Here is a 13,269-nt window from a genome sequence, read left to right on the forward strand (position 1 = left end):
AACTAAGAAAATTTTTCAAATATCAACATATATACTCAATAGTTGAAAAATAACGAAAATTATTTTAATGAAACAAAAGAATTCTTCAAATTAAACAAAAATTAATAAGAATAAGTAAAGAATTTTTTTTATATTACCTTAAATTGAGAGTATAAACATTCTTATGTGAAAGGAAAATATATAATAAATAAAAATATTAAAAAATAATAGAAATATTCAAATGTAAGGCATAAAAAAATTTTAATTAACATACATCATTTTAGCATAATTACATAAAGGTTATGATAAGATAAAAAATATATTGGAGATGCGAATGAGTTTCATGACAAACTAAATAATTAAAAGAAATAAAAAATAGAAAGTATATATATATATATATATATATATATATATATATATATATATATATATATATATATATATACACACACACACACAGAGAGAGAGAGAATTACTTAATTAATTATGAATATTTTAATAATTTAAACAAAGACGAAGATATGGCGGAGACGGGTATTATGGCGGGGATATGTACATCCCCATACCCATCCCCATACCCAATTGAAAAAGTCGGGGATTCCCCAAACCCATACCCATACCCAGTCAATGCGGGGATTCCCCGTCAAAATGGGGACGAGTTCGGGCAATACCCACGGGGACGAGTTTATTTGCCATCTCTATTTAAGGGACACGTTTTCTAAGCTGTAATCGATTACTTTACAATGTAATTGATTACAAAATGAGTTGTAGTATCTATGGGTTAAATGTAATCGATTACAAAAATATTGTAATTGATTACAATCGTAATTTAAAAAAACAAAACTGATTAAATTTTAATCGGATACAAAGGCAATCATAATAATAATGTCAAATATGAAACTAAAAACAAGGGAGAAAGTAGAAAAGTGTATGCTTATTTATGGGAAAGGGTTTATGTTTGGTTGCCCATGGTGCAAAGTGTATGCTTATTTATACATGTTTCAGAACAACTATTTATACACCATGATACATTATAATATATTTGGACCCACCATCAATCAATGATAAAGCTGCATTTTCATCTTTCTGTCACATAAGCCAAACTTTTGCATAACTCCATCTCTCTCATAAGCACCTATTTCTCAACCACGCATGCATATATTTCCAGCTGCCAAATTGCTTTAAACACACCTTGCAATTTCAATGAATAATGGAGGTCAGGGAATCTCTGCAATGGAACTCTCATTGGTGTAGTGCGTGAATAATTATAGGTAGAGATTCCTTCATTATTTTTAAACTGTCAGGGAACATGAATGCATAGTGTTCAAGATGTGAAGGGTGATATGGTTGCCTTTGTATCTAACTAAAATTTATTTAGTTTTTTTTTTAGATTACGACTGTAATCGATTACAATATTTTAGTAACCGATTACATTTAACCCATAAATACTGAATACTGCAACTCATTCTCTAATCGATTACATCGTAAAGTAATCGATCATAGTTTAGAAAATGTGCCCCCCTAAATAATTTCAGCTAAGAACGTGCTGACCCTACACAGTTTCTTCTTATATGTTGCCAACCCCTAAGGACTTCTGCCTTTGACCCAAAAATGCACAGGGACCTCACGATTTCTTCATGAGAAAACGTCTGGTTTGGTACCAACACAATTTGCCTAAATTGGTAATTTTTTAAAACTTGCCTATTATCATGACTATGCAGTATGATTTGCCTACTACGGGAAAAAAAAATGTATAGTTTAGTTAAGGCTTAATTAGACTTTTCATCCTCTACTTTATATCCGAGGTTCATTTTGGTCCTCTTTTTTTTTCGGGGTTCAATTTAGTCCCTTAGTTTGTGTAGGAGGTTCAATTCAGTCCTGTGTGTTAACAGCGTTAAAAAAATTAACGGCAGAGTGATTTGATGTGATACTGTGGCAATTTTACATGACGTGTCAAGTAGGGACATCAGCTTATGTGGACAGTTCAAAAAGAAAAATTAAAGTCAGTGGTAATTGGAAGAAGCGAAAATTAGGGTTCGTGGAAGAGGCGAAAATCAGGTGCGACGAGGAAAGAAATCTGGATGCGAGGAAGAATTTGGGGATAACGATTGAACAAATTAGGGTTCGAGGAAGAAGCGAAAATCATTGAATCAATATATTACCAGAGAGCCTTGGCTCGTTTCTGGTCTAAATTCATTGATGACAATGTAATCCATCTTTTCCACTTTTCTTTATTCTTCCTCGTTTATCCCAAAAACACCACCTTTCATGACTTGTTAATTTGCGGGATTGTGAATTTGAGTTACTCTGAGTTCATAAAGTTAATTTAAACTGCTTTAAATTATTATGATTTATACAACGGTGACTAATAAATAGTGTGATTTATGAAATCAGATTGTGGGTGTTTCATGGAAATCTGTTTTCACGGTTGATGAGAAAGAGCGTGAGAAGAATGTTGCAGAAACATATGAGGGTCTGCAGTTTCTTGAGAATGAGATAAAGGAGAAGAAGTTCTTTGGAGGAGAGGAGCTTGGGTTGGTGGATATTACTGCTGTCTATGTTGCATATTGGATCCCTTTGGTTCAAGAAATAGCAGGGTTAGAGTTATTGACAACTGAGAAATTTCCTAATCTCTACAGGTGGACCCAAGAATTTGTGAACCATCCAATTGTCAAAGAATCTCTTCCCCCCAGAGACCCAGTTTTTGCCTTTTTTAAAGGACGTTATGAAGGCCTTTTGGCTTCAAAATAGATTTGATGTTGTGAGAGATTTAGAATTTCTAAGGAAAATTGTGTGGACTACTTGTGATTGATCAGTTACTGTTAGTTAGGATTTGATTTCAAAATTATGGTTGAAACAGAATTTTCATATGTATTGCCCCCTCCTAAACGAATTCTACCTGGAAGACCCAAAAAGAAAAGAAGACTTGAAGCTTGGGAGATGAACAAGAATGTGGAAGCCATGAGGATGTATTATGCAGCTTTTAGTTTTGGAGCTTTTAGATTTTTATGCTTGTCAAATGAAGCTGAACTTCAGCACCACGAAGAAGACAACTAAATTAGGGCAAATGAACACTTCTATCTCCATAAATAACCTTCATTGCCACCTCATTACACCACATTGATGACAAGGTACTCAGGACTTGCCACGTCCCTGTTCCAAACAGACACAATGGCAATATTCTGACGCCGTTTAACTAAAACTAACGGGAGGGACCATTTTAAACTGTTTTAACAAATTGGGGGACTAAATTGAACCCCGAAAAAAAGAGAGGACCAAAATGAACCTCACATATAAAATAGAGGACGAAAAGTCTAATTAAGCCGTTTAGTTAAACACCTCTCTGTATCATGAGATCCCTTTAGTCTTTTAATATCATATTCAACTCTATTGTGATCATGTACAAATATATAACAATTGATAAAATATATTTTTCCTTCTCTAAGAAGTACTTATACTTTAAGATACAAGTGGTGAGGTTGGATAAACTTCAAAATCTTAGAGATTTAAAACAATATAGTTGATTAAAATAAAAAAATTATGATTCTTTTTTCAACCCAAAAGTATGTCTAGCCAGCATTAATAATAAAAAAGAATAGAGTTAACTGGGCTATCCAAAAAAATATCATATTAATCAAGTAGAGAATATTCCAAACTAAAATTAAATTGTAAAAAATCATAAATATAAAAGTATAAATAATTTCAAGTTTCATTTTGAAATAAATTTTAAAATCGTATAATTTTAAGAAATCTAAATTTGTTTATAAAATTATAAATTTTGATTTTCTGTTGCATAAATTATAACAAAATAATGAATTTTGAAACCATCCTATCCATTTCCCTGCAATTAAACATTATGTAAGAGACAAAATCAAGCTTTCAACAAATTTTACGTAAGATTCTACAACGAAATTAAATTAAAAAGGAATTAAAGATTTAATTATTGAATAAAAAATAATTTAACAAATTATTTTAATTATTTAGATAATAATAACAATATATGATAAATGGTTAAATATATTATAGTTCGTGAATTATGAGAACTTATTTTTTTTTTTATCTCAAATTTTGATATAATTTAATTTACAAACTTTAAAAATTATTTAAAGTAGTATTTGTTATCCGATCCAATGATGTCATTTGATTTTTATGTAACAAAAGACATTCAACACCAATAAATTTGAAAAATAAAATAAGTGGACGAATTTATATAAGAATAAGTGAATGAATTTAAAAATAAAAGTAAATGAATTTGAGATAAAGTTTGTGAGTTATTTAATTATATGATAGATAAATAAAGTAATAAATGAAAATATAATTACTATTTTGATCTTACAATGAAAATTAATACATATTATATATAAATAAATATATATATATATATATATATATTATACATGCACAACACACGATTGATTCTCTCCTCTATATAACACATGTTACACACATGAACATAAACATAGATAAAATGGTAAAAATGTCTATTATTCTTGCAAATCTCACAACTTTGATGAGATGAGATTATCAGATAATCCTGCAAATCCGTTCCTTTCACTTTCTCGCAAATTAACATATAAGAACACATATAAGAACACGATTCGCAAACCGCAAATCTATGATTTTAAATCCATGCACATATCTCGTCCACTCAAACGAACTCAACATTATCTTTTTTTCATTTCTTATTTACTTGGTTTGTTAAAATCTAATTCTCTCTTTGTGATTCTACTTTCACCGTGAGTTTTGGACTTATTGGGGTTAACATTTCCCTTATGCGCTTCATCACCACCATCACTTCAGCCTTTTTTTCTATGGTATATGTTTCTCATTCATTAAAATATATATATTCTCTCTCTCTTTCTCCTTACATCATAAGAGGTTGACACTTCAATACTTACAAAACGAAGTTTTACCCAAAGTTTTTGTTCATCGCCATGCCCTCATGGGCCAAATACTTCTTCTTTATTCCATTTGCATACTTCCCAATTTTTCAATAAACACCCCTCACACTTGTAAATAGTAGAAACACCAATGTAAAATACTGTTTATCACGTGAAAAAAATTTTAATCATTGAATGATAAGAACTACATCCATCAATTTTAAAAATTTTTAGATTGAAACGAAATTCATTTTCGCATCATAATTTAAAAATTAAAACATATTAACCTTATAAAAAATAATATCAATAATTAAAACATATTAACCTTAAAAATAATATCAATAATAAAAGAATATGCATATGCCACTTTACATCCACTCATCATAGAGTGGGTACTAAATTTATATTTTAAAAATAAAACATGCTGCCATGTTTCTGCAGTTTTATTTATTGGTTACTTTTTTTTTATAAATTATAATAGTTTCATTAAATTTTTAAATAGGTTCTCATGTTTTGAAAAGTTTATCATGATTTTGACGTATTTTTGGATAAAAATATATGGATAAAAATATACACGTTCTCACTTACGTGTCAATTGTCGTTGTCTTTGTTAACTTGCAGCAAGTTAAACTCATTTTAGTGTTGTATCACATGTGAGACGAACCTTTCTATGTTGAATACGTTTTTATTGGATATGTTTTTACTATAGTTAGTGTTGTATCACTTTTGAAACAAACCTTTCTACTTTTATAGCTTAATAAAGTTTATCAAACTCTTAACAATATTCAGCCTCTTTTTTAATAAGAGTAATTGCTAGTAATAAGAGTTATTTATTTGTTTCTTATAAATACAAGATTCTCCTTTAAAGTCTCTTTAAATTATAGAAACTACTTGAAATTTGAGGAAAGCAAGCCTAATAGCAATTTAACCTTGAACTATGTAGTGTGTTTATTTGGAAATTATTCATAATTTTATTTTTTTACACAATTTTGACCCTTAATTTGAAGTTTTGAAATTAATTGCTTACCGAATAATTGTGTAGTATAGAGAATAATAATAATAATAATAATAATAATATAATAATAATAATAATAATAATAATAATAATAATAATAATAATAATAATAATAATAATAATAATAATAATAATAATAATAATAATAATAATAATAATAATAATAATAATAATAATAATAATAATAATAATAATAATAATAATAATAATAATAATAATAATAATAATAATAATAATAATAATAATAATAATAATAATAATAATAATAATAATAATAATAATAATAATATAATAATAATAATAATAATAATAATAATAATAATAATAATAATAATAATAATAATAATAATATAATAATAATAATAATAATAATAATAATAATAATAATAATAATAATAATAATAATAATAATAATAATAATAATAATAATAATAATAATAATAATAATAATAATAATAATAATAATAATAATAATATAATAATAATAATAATAATAATAATAATAATAATAATAATAATAATAATAATAATAATAATAATAATAATAATAATAATAATAATAATAATAATAATAATAATAATAATAATAATAATAATAATAATAATAATAATAATAATAATAATAATAAAATAATAATAATAATAATAATAATAATAAAACATGGAGACGCACATGTCGTGTAAGTTAGTACTATTTGGATATAAGGGTCGCGATCCTGGCGCCACATAAATCCACAATAATCTATAATTGGCGGGTTATCAGCATTCATTAATCCTAAACTCTGCGTTTTGATTGGACCAGGGAGAAGAAACTTGCTAATTGCGGCATTATTACCAAGCCAACCGAGTTTGGCTTTTCCACGGCGTCGTTCTTCAAATACTTAACACTTTCACCAATAATAACAGCGCCTCACAATTTCCTTTTCCATTCATTCAGGAGGATAATATCGTAATGCTCTTTTAGATTTTTTGCGGAATCGCTTACGTTTCTTCTCTCGTCAAATCCTCTTTTCTTCCACGAACCCTGAATTGTTTTCTGTAGCATCATTCAGGTTTGTAGATCTCAATTTTTACTCAATTGTGTATTGTTTTCCCTCTTTGAAGGCTCGTGAGGTATGCTTAATGAAGTGGTGTTATCACCGTTAAAAGCTCTTGCGTTCATCTTTGTTATAATCTTGACGCGAAATCTAGGGTTTTATTTCTTGTTTTTCTTTTTCTTTTTTGTCTTTTATTCGTTCCGAAGTTAAATTTATCTCAATTTATGGGAATATGACTGTGATTAGTTCAGTTGCTGAGAATTTGTTCAAAGATAAAGATTGCAGTGATCTGTTCAGTTTCCTTTTTTGCTAATGTTCTTGTTTGTTTTCTTGCAGGTTTTTGTTTTCCGTCGACTTTTGATACGTTTATATTTTTTGTTATTCGATTTTTGAGAAACGGAGGCGTTGGGTTGAAAGGGAGAACTGGCTTTCAACTTCGAACTGATTGCATTATCTTGTACTGCAATTTCAAGATGGTCTGTCCAGGTTCAACGCAACTGTCTCATGACGTTAGGCTCAACAGTAATATTGGATTCTGCGGTTTTCATCGTCATGTACGCGGATATTTAGATATTTTCCTACAGTTTCCTCTTCAATTTAAAGAAATCCTGAGTTTTATTTCAATCATTTGACAGAATCGGATGGGGGTTGGTCGATTACATTTGGTCACCATAAATCTTTCACCGGGTAGCTTGGTATGGTTCTTGTGAATTAAAATTTTCATACATGGTCTCTTTTCCGTTCCCTCTTTCGCCTATGTTTGATGGATGATTTAATCCTTTCCCGCTTGAATTCCTCTGTCCATGGGGTGCTCAATTGCACATGTGCATAGTTAATTTGGAATAGTATTCTGATTTGATTAAATATTTAGACTTAATAATGACAGAGTCTGTCCGGACCCAAATTTTAGGCAAAATGTGCACCTTTTGATACTACTATGCTGGCTAACGCCAAAGGTTTATATGTGGAAAAATGGCATTTTAATAACGTGTATCGTCAAGTAAATTATCATATCAATGAGAACGTTATCTACTTATCTTGTTATGCGTAAGACATAAAGTCTAGAAATTCTGTAGTAAGTTTGGCCAACTTAGCGTGGTTTTGCAGTAGAGGTATCAAAATGAACTAACTCGACTAACTCAAAGAGATTGCAAAGCAGGCTGTGCGAGTTCAAAAAAATGTGGCCTAAACTGATCTGAGCCACTATTGGCTTGACTCGTGTAGTCTGCAGTCCATATGGGCTCAGGTCGGGCCATTGTCTACGCATTGGCCTGGACCAGGTCTAGAAGAATCACAGCCCGTTAAAACTCATGCTTGACTGAGTCAACCACACCTTTTACATCTTAACCTATGGCCCTAGCCGAGCCACCTTTTTGGCACCCTTAGTTTGTAATGCCGATTAAGTTCCCACATTCCAGAAATAAACTTGACTGGTTCTTTTTTTTTTTTTTGGTTTTCTTTTCAGTGAAATTTAAGTACTTACTGAAATACTTTAAAGAGTGACAAAATATATCAGGTTTAAATTTTAGAATCCAATGCCAGCACAAAATAAGCTGAGATCGGTTGGATAGGTCATTGGCCAAAATTTGGTCTTCAGTACCCCTATACTTTGCATACATTTGGTGTTTTTCTTTCGTACTTGCTAATATTGATTATGTTTATTTTATCTAAACCTCTGGAGACATTTCTTTTGGAAATAACAGAAACAAGACTCTTCGACACTCCATCTTTTAAGTAGACTACATGCTCCAATAAGGCACGTGCCTTCCAAATGTAATGTTTTCATATGTCGGTCTGTCCTAACACCGGGTGGAGGGAGTGGAACTCCTCTCATGAAATCTGCTGGTGTTATTTTAACAAGGTTGGCTTCTCTCTCCTTGTTAATTTAGAAAGGTTCCCCAAATTCAGTGGATATGTATGCTCATACCTGTACGTGGTTTCTCACTTTTTCACCTTTTTCTTTTTGTCGTATAACATATGTTAACTTGTTACCTTGATGTTTTGTGGCCTTTCTAATGATGTCACGCATATATATATACAAACATATCTATGAATTTTTTTGTAATAAATTTCATGTTAATGAATCAGCTTGTAGTTATGATTCAGAGGTGTGTAATTAGAGAAATTCTAACAGCAGACTCTTCCCTATTGGTTGAAATTTGGTCCCAAATCCTATTTAGTGAAGCTCTGATAATTTTGTAGTTTCTGATAAATTTTGACGAATGAGAGTCTCGGGGAGAGTGTATGTCCAGACTATTATGTTAGAAAGTGTGTTCCTTGCTCTCTTCATAATTATATATCATAGTGTGGTCATTATATGCTCTTTTATTTCTTTTCTTTTTTTCACTCTGCTTTAAACCCCTGTTTTCAGTTTTCTAGTGTCTAATACAGCTGCATGGTGGTTAAACTGCCCTTCTGCCCCCGTCTGTTTTTGGTTTCTATTTATTTAGGTTGTGAACATATGTTCTGGAGTAATGTCAACCTGTCAAGTGATATGTTTCTATTTTATCTGCAAGATGATGATACGGTATTTGTAATTTATATATCTGAAGAACAGGGTTTATGATTTTCTACTATTCTTGTTGCTTCTCTCTCTTAATCTGTTATTTAATGCATAACTCTATGGAAATATTATTTATTTTTAGATATTTATTCAGGTCATATGATGCTTTACAAAGGAACCCTGTTTTGCTTCAATTGATCCCAGCCCTTGGCATCATTGCCTTTGCTGCTTGCGGTCTTGAGCCACTCATTCGACTAAGCAGGGTTTTGTTCCTTCAAGTAAGTTACCTTTAATTTTAATTATTCATTTATCCCAGATCTGATTGATTAATATGATTAATACTTTTTCTGATTATGAAAAAAATATTTTCAGAGAACTGACAGCAGTTGGAAGAAGAGTAGTTCGCGATATATTATGACATCTTATTTTCAGCCATTGTTGTTATGGATTGGGGCAATGCTCATATGCAGGTTTGTTTCTAAGTCAAGCGTAGACTCAGGAGTTTGAACAGATAAAATAGAAGATTTTATATAAGAGTTCTGGGATTGAACCAGAGTTTGCAGTACAGATCCTAATATAGGCCTAAGCCCAAACAAGGAGTCTCTGCCATCAAACAAACTTCAGAAATTTAACACACAATAATCTGGAAACTGTTGCACATCCTGCTTAAGAAAAGCGCACTTAACTGCCATACTACTGTCCTACAGTTCCTAAACACACAGCTGTCTTATCAGCTGACAAGTATATCTCCCAAGAAGCTGTATTGTTGTTGATCATAGAATTATTTGTTTCAGGGCATTAGATCCAATTGTCCTACCATCTAAGTCCAGCCAGGTTGTGAAGCAGCGGCTTCTGAGTTTTGTGAGATCTTTGTCAACAGTGATTTCATTTGCTTACTGTTTATCAAGGTATTGATCATTTTTTATGTTTTTTCTGCTTATACCAGACACAAAAGCACAGTGTTTTTATTACTTTCTTTCTCTCTCTCTCTCTCTCTCTCTCTTTTTTTAAGCGTATTGGGTCCTGCATGGTGGTTAAATTATCATGTTACAAGGTTGCATTTTTTTTTTCAGTTTAATTCAACAAGCACAAAAATTCTTTGTGGAGGCAAATGACTCCAGTGGTTCAAGAAATGTATGTTTCTGTTACATATTCATTTACTAGTATTGCTTGTTCCTGTCATGTTTTAATTGTTACATCAATGACATGATAGACTAATTTTTGTTGTTAGGGCATCCGAATGAAGCCTTAATTTCTTTTTAAATATAAATTAAAAATAAGAATATACTCAATGTATATGAAATACAGAATTGTTTTATATATTATTTTCACTTTTTTTTTCAGTATATGGATGGAATGCCTTTTCATAAAATCATTCTTCATTTCCTGTTTGTATCTTTTTGGGTGGGAATCCAATTTTTTTAATCTCAATCAGCTTCTCATTTAGGAAAATTTGACTAACAGGTGGGCTTTGATTTGGCTGGGAAGGCAGTATATGCTGCTGTTTGGGTTGCTGCCGTGTCATTGTTCATGGAGCTGTTAGGTTTCTCCACACAGAGGTGGTTAACTGCTGGTGGTTTGGGCACTGTATTGCTTACTCTGGCCGGTCGCGAGGTACAACATTGTTTCTTTTGTACTGTCTACCAGCATTGATTTTTGTTCATTGAAAGTTGTGAATCAATGGCTATGTCAACTTGATCAAATTCTGCAAGAATAAGTCTTCATAGTCAGTAGCCATATTCAATCAGTATTTTGTATATAAAAAATAAGTATTTAATACTCTTTGTTTGCTATTGTCATTCTAAGTTCATGTTTGCGATTAATCCAGATATTTACAAACTTTCTGTCAAGCATAATGATCCATGCCACTCGGCCATTTATTGTGAACGAGTGGATTCAAACGAAAATTGAAGGATACGAGGTTTCTGGCACAGTAGAGGTTTGTATCTCTAATCTACTTAGAACGAAATTTTACAAATATAAGTATCGTGGTGGTCCAGTAAACATGTTTTTTCTGTTGACCTCCACAATCATGTGACAGTAGAAGAGTTATTCCCATTGTAGAATTTCTTGTTTGTGCAACTTCAATTCTCTGGTATTCAAATTTGTTTTTTCTCTAGCATGTAGGATGGTGGTCACCAACCATTGTTAGAGGCGATGACCGTGAGGCAGTTCATATTCCTAACCACAAGTTTACTGTAAATATTGTGAGAAATCTGACCCAGAAATCTCATTGGCGTATCAAGAGTTACATTGCTATCAGTCACTTGGATGTTAACAAAATTAATGTGAGCATTATTGGATCACATGCTTAAAAAATACGTTCTATGACTCTGATATGCAATTTTTAATGTGAAAGCTGATGCTATCTTGGTACCCTTTTCTTAACGCAGAATATTGTAGCTGATATGCGCAAGGTTTTGTCAAAAAATCCTCAAGTAGAGCAGCAAAAATTGCACAGAAGGGTCTTTTTGGAGAATGTTAATCTTGAAAATCAGGCTCTCATGGTTTGTGTCTGTTTTATTGATTTGTTTATATGGCACGAGTCTTCAGTTTTTAATTTGTAAATTTTGGTGTTTTCTGCAGTGTCTTAAGAAACATATTTCGTCAGAAGTTTCTTTTTTAACTTTTTTTTCTCAATATATATTCTCTTACTATTGGTCCTCTTTGTTTCAGATATTAATATCTTGCTTTGTGAAAACTTCTCATTTTGAAGAGTACCTCTGTGTTAAGGTAAAATGATGCCAACAGTAACTACAGTTGCTTATGGTGAAAACTTTTTTTAAAGTTCTGGAAGCATGCCATTAATTCTATTATTAGATCATCATTATTCTTTATGTTCAATAATATTTTCTTTTGTAACATTTTTTGTATGTGATAATAGGAGGCAATCCTTTTGGATCTTCTCAGAGTTGTCAGTCATCATCGCGCCAGGCTAGCCACTCCCATCCGCACAGTTCAGAAAACATACGGTGAGGCTGACTCGGAAAATATACCTTTTGAGGACTCGATTTTCACCAGATCTAGAGCTGCAAATCGTCCATTCCTACTGATAGAACCACCATATAAAGTTCATGGTGAAGATAAAGTTAAACCCTCAACCCGTGCAGCTCGCGCAAATGAGGAAAAAGATTCCAGGATTGATGAAATCACGGCATCTGACACCAAAGGGGATGAGAATTCTGGAGCAACATCTACTTCGTCAGCTGATGTAAACAACTCCAGGGATAAATCCAAGTCATTTTCCGAATCACAGACTAAAAGGGAAAATGCAGAAGATGAACGAAAGGGAAGTACCGTTCCTGTATCTAGAAATCTATCTCAAAGTAATGTGCTTGAATCCTCTCCGGTTGCTACCCATGAGACCATTTCGGCTACTTCTTCACAGTCAAAGCAAGATGAAGAGAAATCTTCTGTCTTATCGGTTAGAACTTCCTTGGAAGAGAACATTCTTCTCGGGGTTGCCTTAGAAGGCTCAAAACGAACACTTCCTATCGAAGAAGAAATTACTCCATCTCCCATGCCCACCGATTCACAAGAATTTGCTGTTCAACGGAACGGTGGTGGACCTCCTGCTAGCAAGGATAAGAAGGATGGTCAGTCTTCATTCCCAACTGATAAACAAAATGACTAGATTAGTAGCTGAATTAGGCCGGATTAGAAATTGATATTTCAGTATATACCTCCGATAGAAGTTAAAAATGATCCAGCTGTCTTTTTATAAGTTGGAATTATGCATTGTATTCTCCCTAATTATCCGTGTATGTACATAATTGTCAATTCATGGTTTCACATAAGTTTCAGAATCTGTGAATAGCTCTGATTGTTGTTTGTTCCCCACTCCGATTATAGGCC

General features: G+C 31.7%; 1 protein-coding gene and 1 pseudogene across 4 annotated transcripts; both read left to right on the plus strand.

Annotated features, from left to right (window-relative positions):
• Positions 1-2,367: 2,367 nt before the first annotated feature.
• Positions 2,368-2,745, plus strand: LOC114163693 (annotated as a pseudogene).
• Positions 2,746-6,665: 3,920 nt separating this feature from the next.
• On the plus strand, positions 6,666-13,222 carry LOC114163962 (mechanosensitive ion channel protein 2, chloroplastic-like). Of its 4 annotated transcripts, none has more exons than XM_028048371.1 (14): positions 6,666-6,926; positions 7,385-7,465; positions 7,547-7,606; positions 8,615-8,772; positions 9,557-9,692; positions 9,787-9,884; positions 10,209-10,322; positions 10,488-10,548; positions 10,879-11,028; positions 11,243-11,353; positions 11,535-11,702; positions 11,808-11,921; positions 12,091-12,147; positions 12,299-13,222. In XM_028048371.1, the coding sequence occupies exons 2-14, from the start codon at positions 7,385-7,387 to the stop codon at positions 13,046-13,048; spliced, it is 2,058 nt and encodes a 685-aa protein (XP_027904172.1). In that variant the 5' UTR covers positions 6,666-6,926; the 3' UTR covers positions 13,049-13,222. The 4 variants fall into 4 exon arrangements, with proteins under 4 accessions (XP_027904172.1, XP_027904171.1, XP_027904173.1 ...); XM_028048370.1 differs by having other exon boundaries at positions 6,667-6,926; positions 7,248-7,465; XM_028048372.1 differs by having other exon boundaries at positions 6,668-6,926; positions 7,248-7,465; positions 9,569-9,692.
• Positions 13,223-13,269: the final 47 nt, after the last annotated feature.

The sequence above is a fragment of the Vigna unguiculata genome, chromosome 9, assembly GCF_004118075.2.
Source record: "Vigna unguiculata cultivar IT97K-499-35 chromosome 9, ASM411807v1, whole genome shotgun sequence".
Taxonomy (NCBI): Eukaryota; Viridiplantae; Streptophyta; class Magnoliopsida; order Fabales; family Fabaceae; genus Vigna; species Vigna unguiculata.

Coding starts and splice junctions, on each gene's coding strand:
- LOC114163962 (XM_028048371.1), top strand. CDS start 7,385: ATGGTCTGTCCAGGTTCAACGCAACTGTCTCATGACGTTAGGCTCAAC. Junction 10,549..10,878: donor ACTCCAGTGGTTCAAGAAAT/GTATGTTTCTGT, acceptor TTTGACTAACAG/GTGGGCTTTGATTTGGCTGG. Junction 11,029..11,242: donor TTACTCTGGCCGGTCGCGAG/GTACAACATTGT, acceptor CGATTAATCCAG/ATATTTACAAACTTTCTGTC.